Consider the following 16,365-nt stretch of genomic DNA (forward strand, 5'->3'; position numbering starts at 1 on the left):
GAGACAATGGAGGAGTGCATTTTTGAGAGTGTAGTCAAACCATAGGACAGTTATAGCACCTGCTGTGGCTGTAGAGACCGATACGGGAGAGAGATGTTGCAGCTGGGGCAGATGAAGAAGTCCAGCAGTCATTCCTCCCTGCTCACTGCTGACAACCTGACTGCCTCCAAGCACTGCGGTCATCTGCAAGGGATTCCCACACGGTGGGGTTTATGTTGTCAGCCTCCATGTCTTGTTTGCAGACATCTTGGTCTCCTAACAGGCCTGGTGACTGAAGCCAGCTCCCCGTAGAGGATGTCCTTGGGGACCCTGCTGTCTTCCATTCTGTGGACACGACCTAGCCAGTGCAGACGTGTCTGAGACAGGAGTCTAGTTCCTCGTAGAACTGGTCCCTGATCTGTATGTCAGGGCACATAGTGGGAGTGTAGATGCTCAAGACATTAACCAGACAGGAAGTGGTTGAAAAGCAGAGGGAAAGCAAGCATTCTGAGCCCTCTTTCAGCTGTTCTATTGCAGGCAGATGGGAGTTCCTCATTGCAAAGCCTGTGCCACAAATACGTGGATCTTCTGGGTTCCCTCATTGCCAGAAGAAGGTGTAAGTTCTTCTCTCTGAGGCAGCCATTTGAAGCGAGTCTGGTCTCCTGTAGATTGGCAACGGCAATGTTGAGCATTTTCAGCTCACAGTCAATGTTGGCTGTCTTTTGGGAGTTATTGACCTGCAGCAGGTCGGTGGACAAGCCAGGACGCATAGTCCTGAAGTTCCAGCTTGCTAGGTGAAAGAGAGCTTATTTCTTTTTTGCCTGGTGCAGTTGTTTGGTCTGCTTGTTGAGTGACACCCAGTGAGATACAGTGATCTCTCCCACCAACCAAGACAACTCATAGAGCTCATAACTTACACTTGTGCCAATCAGGTTGAGCTTACAACTCGTGTAACTGCTGTCTCCATGTTGTTTTTGCTGCATTTGCAGCATAAAAGTGATTTCACTGAAGTGCAAGCCTGGGCAATGTTTATGGGGGTCCTGGGCTGCCCAGATGCCAAGACCTCCCTCTTGGCCTCACTGTTGTGGTCCGAAGGAAAACAGAGCAATACATTTGGCACCAGCTTGGCTGTGGGAGTTGTCGAAAAGAGGCCATTCAACTGGAAAGATGCCATCCACTCCAAAGTTGTGTAGGTTCAGGTGAGCTGAAAATGCTCAACAAAGGGCTCCACTCCAAAGTTGTGTAGGTTTTACTACCTAGGCATTTTTGGGACTCAGCATTTCCTTCCCCTAATTCTATCCTGCTGGATAGAATTACAACTCACAGACTGCCATGCACCCTTCCTTATTTGGGAAGCCACAAAGAAGTCAGTTACTGAAGAAGCCCTGCAGATTCTGCTTAGCTACCACCTGCTAAGGCAATATGTTCATTGTTGCCCCTTGAAATGATAATGAAAGACTAGCAAATGCTTCCAAGCATCTGAGCTGCATCTTTTCCAACTCTTCCTTTCCAACCATCTGCCATAGCATTAGAACCTATCAGACACTCTAGCAAGGTGCAGATATTTAGTTGCATGATGATGGTTACAGCTAGAAAAGAGCAGCATGGCTTGTCCCTCACTATATCTCCTTTCCCCTCTCCAAGTATCCTGCCATGCCTCCCACTTCCAAAATCCTCCTTGGCCATCTGACCACAGAACAAAGATCCCACTGGGGTTTGCTAAGAGACTGCCTGTCACTTTAAGAGCTCAAAGCAAGTATGACAGCAAGTGTGCAGTAGCAACACCTCCTGCCCTGCTAATTAATTTGCTCACCCTTCTCTCTTGTCTCCTGTAGCAAGCAGGGTGCAAGTAAGGGAAGAGATCATTGGAGCAGGAGGTACACAACTGCATACTCAGTCACTGCCATCAAGCTCCTGTGGCAGCGAGGGATTTCTGGAGGGTGAGCTCCTCAGTTTCCCCCAGTTGCTTTCCTTCCAGGCATTCATTGGGCCCATCAAAACTACATGCAAGTTCCCACAGCCATATCTGCTTACTGTGCTGCAATATGTCTTAGAAGTTGGAAGTTTTCTTTTCAGTGACAGACGTGACTCTGCAATTTGACACATTGCCAGTGATTGATTCAGAAGCCATTCTTTCCCCATTTAAGAAGTTTTTTTGACTTTGTATTGGTCAATGGCTGTGTTAACATGGGTGCTGCCATCATTAATACACTGGTAGTACACTAATGCACTAGCTTGCTATGGTTATGCTAGAGCACTGCCTGGAGTTCAGGGTTTAGGAATCATAACCTCTTGATGGGCACAGCAAACATGCTGGAACCAAACCTTGTAGCTAGCAAGGTTTGCATCATCCCAGCCTGCTAAAAAAGTAGAGACATTGCCAACTTCTTCTCTAGCTGTGCTCCTGCACCTTTAACAAAAGGAATATTATTAGTCGTTGGACCTGCCAAGAAAAGCTTCACCTGCTGAATTTCTGCTGGCCATACAGAAAATCTTCCAGGAAAAATGTTGACAACTCTTTATTCAAATTGGTGTCTGTCCCTCCCTTCCTGAAAAATCCCACCCCATACATACATGCTGCTGTTGCTGTCTTAGACTGGGTAATGTGAGGTTCTTGTTGGGCCCAAATTGCAAGAGTGAATGTGCACATCCCAGTACAGCAAAGCTGTTTTGCCCGTGGACAGAGGAGAGGAGTTAGGTAACAGTGGGATGAGCCCTTTACTTGGTGTGGCCCATCTGAAAAAAACTGCTTGATGGGTTTCAGCTGCATTTGGGGCACCTCTCTTTCCCTGCCTTATTTACTCATTTGCCCGCCATTAAGGGGGAAACAGGTGCACATTAATTCATCAGCAGAGTTTAAATTAAATCATTTCACTTCTAAACAAGTCACTCATTTGCAGGCGTATTTAATTAGCACTTCTTCACTGCCAGGTGGATGCTGCTTTTCTCACCTGTTTGCCCTCTTATGGGGTCGTTGGTGATAGAACATGGGAGATTTTTCACCTCCGCATTGCAGAGCAAGACAATTGCTGTAGTGGTACTGCTGATGCTACACTCTGGGGGATTGGGTGAAGCTATGCCATCCTCGCCTTTATCTTCCATGTCATTGCAGCCGTCTCAGTGTGACTCTGACTGAGCAGAGGTGTGTTTTGTGCTTCAGACTCTACCCTTAGGGCAAGGCCTCCGGGAGGGTTCTGAATGAGGCTTTTCTGCACAGAGGTTCTAATCAGTCTAAAGTGATGTGGCCCACTTTATATCCCAGTATAGGACCACATATGGCTCACAGAATGAATTAAAACAAATGTGGCTTAAAGGCACACAAGCAATATAAGATTTTTTAAAAAAATAAGTATATTAAAAAGAGCACCAAAAACACTCAGAATACACTGCCACAGCAGCCAGTAAATGACCAAAGGCCTGTCTAGACAAAAAAGTATTTGCCTGCCAGCTAAAGGAAAGCTGGGTGGGGGGCAGCCTAACCTACTGTGGAAGAGATTTCCACAATCTTGGAACAACCACCGAGAAGGCCCTCTCTTGTGTCCTCACCAAATGCACCTGTGAAAGTGCACTGTTGCCCATTCATCACTTTGTATCTTACCAGTGCAATGGTGTGTGTGTGTGTGTGTGTGTGTGTGTGTGAGAGAGAGAGAGAGAGAGAGAGAGAGAGAGAGGAGAGGAGACATCTTCCTACTTGTTTGCTGAGGATATTACCATATTTATTGAAATGTGGCCTGAAATATAATATTAGGCTTGGGATGGGCTATATTTGCTATGCCTGTCTTGAGCTGTAAAAAAATCCTGCCAAGACACAAAATGCTTCCCTACCATTGATTTATTGCAGAGAGAGGATAGTTTACAAAAAACACAAATGGAATTCCTCTCTGCTAGGGGAAAACAAAAGACATCTGGGTGCCAAATGGACAGGTCCAGGTAGCTATGGACCAGAAACCTGGCTTGTTTCTGTTATGTGTGACATGTGCTTAGTGTGACTTGAGCCCTAGCCTTGAGCTGCAGAGAGCTGGGCTGTGTCTACTCCTGCCACTTTGCACTGCACTGCCTGCTTATTACTCTGATAATAGAAGATTATAGGGTTCCTGTTGGAAACGTCTATTTACATCCTGCATTTCCCAAACCACCTATTAGCAGTGCTGTGATGTCATATCCTCCCTGCTGAGACAGTGGAAATCTCTTTTATGTGCTGCATTGCTCTTCTTTGAAAGGAATACCCATTGCCACTGAACCTAACATGGGATGCTGTTTTCCTGAAAGGCCTGTGCAATTTCTTGGACTTAAACCTGTCATTCCTCCAAGTGAACCAGCCCATGTGCATTTTTGTTTATGACTGCCTCAGCCTGTTGCTCCTGTAATGCAGTGGGAGAAAAGCCCTTAGACAAGGAAACTTCCCAGCAATGGTTGGGAGGAGTCAGACTAGGAGAAGTGCCAACACTACCTATACTGAGCTGCTTTGACTTTGTTGCTCGTGTGCATTCTACTATTCTATAAAGTGCTTGCTCTGGTTTTGCTCAGACAGTTTTGTCTGCCATGCTGTGCCTGTGGGAAACTGAAAAAGCAGCTCTCTGTCCATTGCAGTCTGTATCATGTAGGACTCTTACCTAAATTGCCATGTCGGGCATGAAACAGATCGCATGCCAAGTGTTAACTGGATATCACAATCAGGTGTTTTAAGTTTTGCAGGAAAGCAGGCAGTAGTTGCCGACCTAGTCCTGCCAACTACACTGAGAATTGTGGCAAAAACATTGATCAAAGCAGACCAGTGCATTGGATACATATGCTTGGATGGGCACAGCTTCTCCAGCATTTGCTCCATGAACCCATGTTGAAGATGCAGGTGTGAGTTCTCAGCCACTCAAAAATGAAGGAACTTGTACATAGAATTATAGAGTATGATCCAGCTGAGAGATTTCTCTGGCTGAGCCCACGTAAGAGGAACCAACTGCTAAAGTTCCTATTTAAATTCCACGTGAGTGCTTCTCCGCAACCTGTTTCCCATAGAAGGCAGGAAGGGAACATTTACTCTGCAGTCCTGTACTTCTGTAGGACGATGTAGGGTTGGATTGTGTTTTTCCTTCCTTTCATTGCTCTTTAGTTTTCTGGCGGTTGCACATTTGACTTACTGTAAAAAAAACACCTCCCTTTTTACTAGTAGCTCTGGTTAGCCTGACACAGTAGATATCACTGTGGCAGAAGGGGAGAGAGGACTTAAGCGTTCAGGGATTTGGGTCTGGTTTAAAGGCCAAATTTATATGGTGATCTGCAAAAGGGTCTAGGTACCAGGGTGGTTGTATCTTTGCTGCAGAGTACTGTTGGAAGGAATTTGCAGGTTTGAAACAACAACTGGAATAAATTATTAACTCTTAATTCACCCACAGAGCACGTTCCAAGATGCTTTATTCCCAGATGATTATTTGCCACATCAAGTGGTGGGAAAGCAGCTGGAGAGGTTGCAAGGAAAAGGTTGATTATATACACACCATTTCCTCCCTACATATCATGCCTCACTGGTGTGCAGAGGAGAAAGAGAGACTTGCATTAGAATCATAGAGTTGGAAGAGATCTTTGAGATCATCTCATCTAGCCTGCTGAATGCACAATTTATAATGCATGATTAAACTACAGCACTTCTGACAGACCTACTGAAATACCTCCAGCAAAGGAGAGCCCATCACCTTCCAAGGCTCTCTGTTCACTGTCAAAACAGTTCTTACCATTAGCAAGTTTCTCCTAATATTTGGTCAAAAAATGCTCCCTTGCAATTTTCATAAAGGTAAAGGTACCCCTGCCCGTACAGGCCAGTCGTGTCCGACTCTAGGGTTGTGCGCCCATCTCACTTAAGAGGCCGGGGGCCAGCGCTGTCTGGAGACACTTCCGGGTCATGTGGCCAGCGTGACGAAGCTGCTCTGGTGAGCGGGCACCAGCACAGCACACGGAAACGCCGTTTACCTTCCCGCTATAAAGCGGTACCTATTTATCTACTTGCACTTAGGGGTGCTTTCGAACTGCTAGGTGGGCAGGAGCTGGGACTGAAAGACGGGAGCTCACCCCACCGCGGGGATTCGAACCGCCGACCATGCGATCGGCAAGCCCTAGGCACTGAGGTTTTACCCACAGCGCCACCCGCGTCCCATGCAATTTTCATACAATGGTTCTAATCCTGCCATCTGGAGCAACACAGACTCATCCTAGATGCAAACAACACTGTTCATGCCTAAGAGAGAATATATCTACTATACATGTTTGCTTCTGTCCTCAAGCTTATTTTTAAAGATGTTACAGTATTTTGCCCAATAATGCCTCTAAGACAGTTGGGAGTTGTATTTTTTCACTGGGCCCAGATTTGCAGAGATGCTGCACATCAGAGGATTTACTCATGAGACAACTTTCACCAACTCAAGATGAATCACTGCTTTTGACTTTTAGAGAATTCACACAGTGCAAAAAGTATTTAATTGCTGCATTGATTGTAAAGGGCCAATTCAGTTTTGGGGGTTGACTTTCAAGATAGGCAAGGCTTCCCCCCCCCCCTTTTTTTTTGTCTGCCCAGACTGAATGTGCCGATGGCAAATCAATCTGAAAGCTGATTCACAAGATCTCGCATGTGAAACTTTCTTTCCATACTGTTTCACATTCTAGGGTGGCTGGTGTTTATTTCAGAGTTGAAAGGTATACATGCACACAGAAGTGTGAAAGCTTGTAATAGTGCCATGAATTGAGAGAGACAGAAAGAACTTGTGTTTTAGCACTCCTTTTCTCCTCTTCTTTGTTGCAGTCGATTGATCCCGGGCAGCAGTTCACCTGGGAGAACTCCAACCTGGAAGTGAACAAACCAAAGAACCGCTATGCAAACGTGATTGCCTATGACCATTCACGTGTCATTCTGACCTCCATTGATGGTAAGTGTTGTTAGCAGCACCTCATGCTAACAAAATTCTCAGTGCATCAGACCTGAGGTTCAAATCCCCAATTCATGTGATGTCAAGTAACTGTACCATGTTCCAGCTGGCAGAATAACTTAGAGGGTATCATTCTAGTGGACTCAGTGACCCAAAGAGTTCATGGTTTCCTTACTGGTTTTTTTCACTGAATCACTTGAGCACATTCTGAGAACCCATGCAAATCAGCCTTTAAACACATTACCATTCTAAAAACTTTTAAGGAAACAGAACTCAAGCAGCCCGTCTCTGTCAGCAGTCATAATCTAGAGTCACATCTGGGCAGCTTTTGTAGGCACTGATGGTTGGAAGGAGGTACACTTGGGTCTTGGTACTCCTCCAAATCTGCTACTTAATAAAGGTTGAAGACAGACAATAGCTTCTTCAGAGAACATAAGAAAAGCCTGCTGGATCCAGCCAATGGCCCATCTAGTTCAGCATCCTGTTTCACAGTGACCAACCAGATGCCTACGGGAAGTCCACAGGCAGGATTCAAGCACAAGAGAGCTTTCCCTTCCTGTGGTTTCCAGCAACTGGTATTCAGAAGCATTACTGCTTCCAACTGTGGAGACAGAGCATAGCCATTGTGTCTAGTAGCCATTGATAGCCCTCTCCTCCATGAATTTGTCTAATCGTTTAAAAACAATCAGGCTGGTGGCCATCACTACCTCCTAGGGGAGAGATTTCCATAGTTTAACTATGTGCTTTGTGAACAAGTTCTTTCTTTCTTTCATCTGTCCTGAATCTTCCAACATTCAGCTTCATTGGATGTCTGCAGCTTCTGGTGTTATGAGACAAGAAGAAAACCTTCTCTATCCCCTTTCTCCATACCATGCATACTTTTGTAAACTTCTATCATGTCACCTCTTACTCTCCTTTTCTCTAAACTAAAAAATGTAAAATGCTGCAAGCTTTCTTGAAAGGTTGAATGATCTTTGCTCCTCCCCGCCCCCCCCCCCGCCTCTTGCATGGTTTACTCCTTCCTTTTCACCTCTGGTAAACAGGTTTGCAGGGTTTTGTCCAGTTTCAGAACTGGAAAACCCATTTTATCAGTGAAAATTGGGCAGAAGTAAAGTGTGCTCCAGGGGTGGAGAGCATTTCCAGACTACAGGCTGTATTCTCCCCTGGACAACCTTTCAGGGAACACATGCCAATACTGGGTGGCAGCTGAAGCAAAAATGGCAGAGCAGCAAATGTTAATGTTTTACCTTTTGTGCAGCTGACTAGTTACACACACCCCTTTGTATCCACCACCCAGGCATGTGTAAGGCGTTATCAGAGTTCAATGACACATTCCAGCCAGGCAAAAACACTCAAAGAGAGTGTGGCGCAGGGTCAGTGAGGGGCATGCCTGGGGAGGGTGTATGGCAAGGACCAGATGGAGAGGTTTGGAGGGCTGTGTTTGGCCCCCAGTCCAGAGGTCCCCCACCCCCAGAGTACATCAGAGGAAGCCTCTCCCCAACCACTTTCACATCTCTTAACAACTATTCCCTGTAGTACAGTCTGTTTCCACTACCAGCATGGTCCAGGATTCTGGCTACCCCCTTGTCTTCTCAACCCCCTGAAGGTGCATCCTCTTCCTTTGTCATGCAGGTGTTCCTGGAAGTGACTACATCAATGCTAATTACATTGATGGCTACCGGAAGCAGAATGCCTACATTGCTACACAAGGGCCTTTGCCAGAGACACTCAGTGACTTCTGGAGGATGGTATGGGAACAGCGCACAGCAACTATCGTCATGATGACCCGGTTGGAGGAGAAGTCTCGGGTATGGACAAGTGCAATCTTCTCTTCTGGGCAGAGATAAGTCAGAGAAATGTGGTGCATGTTGATTATGTGTGTGCAGTGCAGCTGAGATTGGTAGCAGCCTCATATGGTACTGTGACATGGGGCAAGGGGTCCTAAGTGCAGGCCTCTGAGGAAAATAGAATATAACATTATAGACAAATATGGTACTAGAATTTTAATGCCAACCTGATCATCAAGCATAGCCTCCCCACCTTGACCAGTTCTAGAAATCCATAACTGAATACTTTTTCTATCAGATTCCAACGGCCTAAATGAGTGATATGACATGGGGGAATGGTAATTTCTATGGCTGTTTCACAGTCTGATGGAGTTTTTGCTTCATGGTGGGAATCTTATCCCATAGAGCTACATACAAAGAATAAAAACTCAGCATGGCTTCCTGTGTGAAACAGTGGCTTGGGAGGCAGGGCTGTGGAGCTCCTCTCCAGCCTTATGCTCAAATGCAGAATGCAGATGTTCAAAGGCATTCAAAGTGGGAGGAAGGAATCGGAACCATTGTGGCAAGTCCCCATCACCTTGCTGGACCCAACTTCCATTCATTAGAGGACAAGTTTCTATACAGGCAACAATTCTTCATTTATGTTTGATGTATTTGCACACAACCAACACGTACAAGCAGTGCTGGGAACCCAGAAGATGAACCTGGAAATAAGGAGCTCCCTGGACAGTCCTCCTGGCTCACGAGGAGACTTTCCCCAGAGCCCAAAGAGGACCTCAATGTGAGCTGGAGGGGCACCAGGGCTTGCTCAGCTGATGCACAGGGAAGCAGCAACAGTGGCTGTGCCACCCCACGTCAGCTATTTGGCGGGGAGGTTGAGCAACTCAGTAAAGCCCCACTGCCCCTCCAGCTCGCAAGGAAACCCTCTTTGGTGGGTCTAGGGTGAGTCTCCATGCAAGCCACTAGGATTCTCCAAGTTGCTCCCCATTTTACGTATGCATGCAGGGGCCCAGAATGTAGCTACCACATAAATGGAGAGTTGCTTTTTAGTATGATATGTGCTGGCAAAGGGGGCGGGGGAGGCTCTTCATGCATAGGCTATTGTGCAGATGTGTCCTCCAACACATGGAGGTCAGACATAACAAATAGTGAGATCTGATTTCAATCCCTATCCCCATGTTTACTCTTTGAATGTGCACAGGGATTTCTGAAGGGTTCTTTCACCCCCATATAGCTGTGCCCTTCCCAGTTGCCTGGGTGTCACTGAGCTTAAGATGCATGTGTTTAAAGATATTCTCAGAGACATGGATTTCAGTGTGGAGAACCTTGGGGGAAGGGTTCCCCAGAAAGTACCATCTTTTGTAGTGAACATTTATGCTCACAGAATATTTTATGTTTCCATGCCAACCACAGGGCAGGGAGATGTGCACTTGGACTGTGGTTTACTCGTCTCTTTAGTCAAATAGACTTGAGTCAGGAGATTGGAAATGGGGAATTTGCAGAGAGAGGGAAGTAGCTGAATGAAGGGGGGTGGTGTATGTGGAGGAAGAAAAGACAAACGCAGGCATGTATCCTTCCTTGCTTTGCTGAGTTTTATTGCTGAAAGCAGAACACCAGTGCTTTGTGTGACAAGAGGACAACAGAACTGAGTTACAGAGAGTGCAATAGGGACCAGTCTTTGCTCCATCCTAGGCAAAAAGGAATCAACCCCAGATTCTTGTGGAAAAAGCTTGTCGGTATTGATGGATGGTGTGTGTGGGGGTATCTGTTCAGTGTATCTCCCCGTGCCCCCTTAAGCATTCAGGCAGCAGTGTGAAAGTAGCCTCCTTCGTCGTGGATTTGCACAGCTGTTGCTAAGTCTTTGCCAGTGCCTAATAAGAAATGCTAGGCTGGATCAGACCAGTGGTCCATATAGTTGACTTCCTGACACTGTCCCCACCCCCAGATATAATAGACATTTTTACAAAGTAGGAATGAAAATGAGAATCTGTTCTCTGTTGCTATTCTCCCACCATCTGACGTAGTGGCCATTTATGTTTCTTTCCTTCCCATATTTTATCTAGCCTGATTTGAAAACAATTTGTTCTAGCTGCATAACAGCATTCTGCAGCGAAGTTTGTTTAACTAAAAAACCATTCGTTTTAATTTCAATGAATAGCCTCAAGGTTTATGAAAATTTCTCCTTGTCATTCTTCCTATACCATTCTTGATCTCTATCCAGCCCCTCCTTAGTAATGTTTCCCCCCCAAAGCTAAATAACCCTCAAAACCTTTTTCCACAAGGATTATTGACCTGTTGTATTTTCTTGTCCTTTTCTGTACCAGCTGCTGTTCTAGAATGTCCCTTTTTTGTGGGGAGGGCAACCAGAGTGATATGCAGTCACCCCAATTACTGCCATATACATAAAACAGATACAATAGGGAAGAGGAGGACAGGGGGCTGTTGCACTGTGTTCATTCTAGAAAAAAGCAGAGGTAGGGAATAGATTGGTTCTGAAAGTGTTTATGAACTTAAAGCTAACCTAGTTTTCTGGGGCAGGTAATGGCTGCTGCAAACATACCAAAGTGGTGGCAACTTTGTGTGCCAAGCAACTTTGTGCATGAAGCAGTTCCCCACCACCACTCCAATGCAATTCTTCTCCTTCACGTTTGTCTTGAGAGAGCAAAAATTGCGAGAATAGGTTGGGAGTTAGTTTGCACAGTTTGCCAAGTAGACGTGCCTCCATGTGCTTGCATTTAAGCAGCAGACACAGTATTTGTCTGTGGTTATTAACTGGGCCATGGAACTCCAATACAGGCTTTTCAGTTTTAGAATAGTGCTTGCATTTAAGGTAAACATGAAATGACCCTTTTTTGTGTGTCAGAATAAATGAATATCCAAAGTCCAATTTGCTTTGTTTTGGGGCTGTCCAGCTATCAGAAGATGCTCCACAGAGTGTGTTTCTCCAAGATAACATGTTCTGTAAGGCCCTTTGGGCACTTGTCTCTCTCCTGCCTTGCTGCTTGTTGAGATGCACATTATCTCCTAGTAGCACACTTCCCCTCCTCCCCCTCCTAATTACTTCCTATGAAATGGAGGATGCAGTAGTACCCTCAAGGTGACATACTTCATTGAGTTAGCATACCATCCAGTCAAGTATGGTGGGTGGGGAAGATTCACTGACACACTTGTTCCTCTGCACTGAACTGAGTTCATACCACTACTCTTTAAAAGCCTGCCTTACTACCAGTCACAGATATGATATACAGTATCAGCAATTAGCGACACGAGCTCCAGAAATAGCTTGCCACATTCCAGAGCTGATGCACGCTCTATCAGCAGAGTTCACATAGCGAAAGATGCACTCAGGAGAGCATATTTCGCTATGCGAAATATCCTAACAGTACCCACATCAAGGGAACCATCAATTAAGTAGTCATAGTAGCTTCAGGGTGGAATCAGACAAACAGGTACCTGATGGGTGGGAGTAAAAGATTGATCTAAACCAGGCATAGGCAAACTTGGCCCTCCAGCTGTTTTGGGACTACAACTCCCATCATCCCTGACCACTGGTCCTGTTAGCCAGGGATGATGGGAGTTTTAGTCCCAAAACATCTGGAGGGCAAAGTTTGCCTATGTGTGATCTAAACGCTAGACTAGCTCTTGGGGATTCTCCAAGTGAAAGGGTTCACTTTTAACATCTCTCTGTCTTTTTCAGTGCTTGCTCAAGCTTGCCCCTTTTCTTATCTCCAAGCTGTCTCCCAGCCTAGGACCTTTGAGAGCAGTTTCAGATGAGTGCTAGCAGGTAGCACTTTCTCAGGCCCAGCAGCAATGCTGTGTGTGGGTATTGTTGCTCTGGACTTCGACCTCGTGGATTTGGGGAGCTCAATGCTTCAAAAGGTTTCCACATCTTCTGAAGGGCAAGCAATATGGAGGGGGGTATCTGTTTGGTGCCTTGTTATGACCTGCAGGGCCTGGCAGCTTGCTGGTACATATCATCCTCACCTTTCATGTTTGCATACTTCATAAAAGCATATTCATTCACTGCCTCCAAAGCTTTTGCAGTTGGCAGCAGAATCAGCAATATGTGAGTCTCCAGGGCCCTGTGTGTTCTGGGGAACTGGCCCAGACTGCCTTTTCCATAGGAAACTTCCCTTGCACTCTCCCAGTTTCTGCACTGCTCAATAGAAAGTGCCCTGAAGCCCAGGTATATTAGAGACCTCTCATCCCATTTTGCAGACAGTGGGTCTTGGGAATGTGGCCTGCCTGGTAAAGATATATTCTAAACCAGCTGTTCTTCCTTTGTAGCACTTTTATTAAGGGGGTCTCCTTATTTTCCCAGCAACTGAGGGAGTCACTGGGCACTGCCAGCAGTAAATGAATTTCCAGGTTGTAAGCGTGTTCGTGACATTAATGAGAAGCGAGTGATGCCAGAAGAAAGACTCTCTTATCTGGTTTAGTGCCATCGTGCATCAGCTTCAGCATAAAATTTACAGAGCTTGAAAATGGGGCATAAACATTATGAGTAAATTTGGCAGAAAATGTGAGTGACTCTTATCTGGTCATGAATAAATAATTTTCAATTACCAGTTTGGGCTTTGCTATTAAACCCTAGGATAGAGTACTTGAAAGTTTGTTTTGTGTTTAAACATAAACACTGTAGTCTCCCCAGAGTTGGTCAGGAAAAGGGTGACATTTGCTAAAGAAGCCAGGTCTGCTGGACACAGCCAGGTCTGCGCTGCCATTTGCTATATTAGCTGTCACTTGGGTGAGGCAGCTTACCAGTAAGCCAGACAACAGACCTTCCTTCTTGAGCACATACTTCTGTGACCTCAGGAGAACCAGGATCTCAGCGACCTGCAGCTCTTCTACAGACTTCCCCAACTGCCCAGGAAGTTGCTTCTGACCTTAAGCAGTGATTCTGAAGTAGAAGAAGTTGCACCCCAGCAGTTCTAGGGTGCACTTAAATCTCTTATCTAGGAATGTTTACTAAGCCCACCCATTAAAATATCCTCAATTAACAGGCGGAACACCAATGATTTCTAATTAGGGTGTTGTTCCATGTCCTCCATTCCCTAGAAACACACACAGCTAATAATTGAGCTTACCATTACTTGACAGGTCCAGATGATCCTCATTCATTCTCCCTTGTAGAGGTTCTGTTGTAGCCAGGCTTTAGTTGGGAAGGAGAAATAGGGAGAGGCAGAATAGGAAGCAGAGTACAAGGGACAGATGGGTGGAAAGGTGAAGCAGGATGTGGAGAGGAATAGCAGTGGACACACATGGAATTTAGTTTTTAAAATATGGAAGATTTGGGCAAAGGAACAAGACATCTTCCCTGCCACCTCCCTCCACCATGGAATAGAGGAGCAAGCCTATACAGAGAGCAATTTACATCCAGGAAAACATGTTAGTGCTTCCCACTAATGCATCTTAGTCAAATGGGAGTGGGAAAATTCGTCCTTGCTGTGTGGACTGCCCACAGCGCAGTTATAGACAGGAAGTACACTTCCAGGTCTTGGGCTTTGACAGAGAGAGAAGTAGATGAAAATATGCTTCATAGCTTGATGCATCTCTCATATATTTGGCACCTTCCCAGCAAAGCAGCCCAATCCTACTTCAGCAGAGAGCAGCATTTTCAGCTATCCTTTAGAGGGGCTCCTTCTAGCAGGCATACACAGGCATTTCTTCGGGGCCTGGAGAAGCTCAATATAAAACTCCCAAAATGTCCATTCTGTGGCTCCATTTGACTCTTTTCTCTTGCTAGACTTTTTTTTTGTTCAAACTGGCTGTCTCAGTTGCCCTTCAAGAATCTACTACTCCATCCCCACTTAGAGGATCTTCTCCCCTCCTGCTGTCTCCTGGAGAGGACATTGCCAGTGACCGTCATGGCAGGAACCCTGGCAGATTCCCAAGCAGAGGATGATAGACTGTGGCCAGGCTTCCCACATTCACCACTGAGGGGGAGGAAAGATCAGTACATTTGTCTACAGACACCAATCTTCTCAAAAAGCAGGGAAAGGACAGAAAATTACAGGGGAAGAAATTGCTTTTGAATAGACCATTTCTCTCTGTTACACTCCCCTTGCCCATTAACATTCTTGCTCCTTATTCCTACCTTTGAGCACCAAGTATCTTGTCTTTCCTTGTTTCCTACCAGACCATCCAGTATTACTGGCCTTTTGCAGAACGAAGTAGAGAGTCAAACAAAAATACCCACTTGCTTTGTAACCCTCAGCCAAATGCAGTAAAGATGTTTTGCATTTCTATACTACTCAGAGTGTGTCTATGCCAGCCATTGGCTCCTAGCAGGGGCAATTTGAGTAAGGCGAGAAAACCAGGCTCTGAGGCATCTTAGGGGCATATATGGAGCCCACTGATAACTTCGCCCCCAAACATTGACCCATTATTTCCTTTTTCTCATTGCAGGTGAAGTGTGACCAGTACTGGCCAGGCCGTGGTACAGAGACCTATGGACTGATCCAGGTGACATTGCTGGACACAGTTGAACTTGCCACGTACACAGTTCGGACATTCGCCCTCTACAAGGTAAAGGAGGAAGGAAAGTGTGCGTAGCCAAGGTCTTGCAAGAGCGCCCAGGAAGTATCTTTCCCAGAGAGTTACATGAAAGTGCAAGGAGTTATACTGACTCTTTCACAGATGCTTGAAGTGAGAGAACCCATCATCAAATACAGGCTGAAGTGGAAGAGCCATCTACACACATTTCACTCCCAGCCCAGTGCCATGTGTTCTCATTGTGCTGGTGAACTAACCTGAAGGTTACAATGGCCTGAGGAATTCCGTCTATGGCTAATTGAGAGCTATTAGCCATGGCTCTCAAAGCAGCTGATAAAATACAGCAAACAACAAATCACAGTGGGCAGCCAAAAATTCAGCATGAAACAAAAATAGAACAGAACAGATTGTGAACATATTGTGAAAGGAAGTGTATGGAATGAATGAGGAACCACCAGCCAGGTGCCACGTGCAGCCCTGAAGCCTCCAAATCTAACCCACAGCCTCCCCTCTTCAGTGTCTCTCTCACACACACACACACACACCCAGCAGCAATTGGGCTTGAAACAGCCTTTCGTCTGAGCAGACAATAGTCTGTTTTGAAGCCTTAATGTGGGGGGGGGGGGGGCATGAGTGTGCAGAGTTAGAGAGGAAAGAATTAACCCTCCCTTTCCCATGTATTGAGGCCTCACAGAAAGCAGCCTTCTATTGGCTCAAATGAGAGGCTGTTTCCAAGAGCAATATTTGTTGAGATTGCAGCTGGGGATGGAAGAATTAACTGTCCCCTCCCAATCTGCAATCACCATAAAGGTTGCCTCTTTCCCCTCTGGGAATTAGGCTTTCCCCCCAAGCCTAATTACTTGTAGGATGGGAGAAGGTGAGTATTAACTTCTGTGTGTGCCATGTAGGATGGTAGTATGTATCTGCTGTGTGTATGAACACTTGAGAGTATAGTCCTCTCCAGATGTTCAGAATGTGGCTGTATGTGCAGGGAGCAGCTACAGTCACAAAAGGCTGCTTACTTCGCACAGTCCTCTTCCACAAGTTGGAAGGCATTAAATTTTACCAATTGAAGAGAGCTTTTGTCATCTATCCCTCTGTTTTGGCCCACCCACCATAGGGCTGTGGCCATGAGGCAGTGCAGCCCTTGGGCTGAAACAAAGGGTTTCCCATCCCTGGTGTACAGTTATCCT

At 45.9% G+C, this 16,365-nt stretch overlaps 1 protein-coding gene and 1 long non-coding RNA gene across 19 annotated transcripts in view; one reads left to right on the plus strand and one right to left on the minus strand.

The window, feature by feature from the left end:
- Positions 1–16,365, plus strand: part of PTPRF (protein tyrosine phosphatase receptor type F) — a 479,704-nt gene that overhangs the window by 450,883 nt on the left and 12,456 nt on the right. For all 12 annotated transcript variants that reach the window (XM_081009323.1, XM_081009319.1, XM_081009325.1 and 9 more), the window contains 3 exons: positions 6,767–6,890; positions 8,523–8,698; positions 15,086–15,205. In XM_081009323.1, coding sequence (XP_080865449.1) covers positions 6,767–6,890; positions 8,523–8,698; positions 15,086–15,205 — 420 coding nt within the window. The remainder of the gene's footprint in view (positions 1–6,766; positions 6,891–8,522; positions 8,699–15,085; positions 15,206–16,365) is intronic.
- LOC308479126 overlaps positions 10,249–16,365 on the minus strand; it is a 42,984-nt gene continuing 36,867 nt past the window's right edge. For 6 of the 7 annotated variants that reach the window (XR_013987468.1, XR_013987469.1, XR_013987471.1 and 3 more), the window contains 2 exons: positions 13,765–13,829; positions 10,249–11,135 (listed from right to left, as the gene is read on the minus strand). This is a non-coding gene — a long non-coding RNA (uncharacterized lncRNA). The remainder of the gene's footprint in view (positions 11,136–13,764; positions 13,830–16,365) is intronic. The other variant, XR_013987470.1, reaches the window with a different exon arrangement.

Source organism: Podarcis pityusensis (genome assembly GCF_964106645.2).
Source record: "Podarcis pityusensis genome assembly, chromosome: 6".
Lineage (NCBI taxonomy): Eukaryota > Metazoa > Chordata > Lepidosauria > Squamata > Lacertidae > Podarcis > Podarcis pityusensis.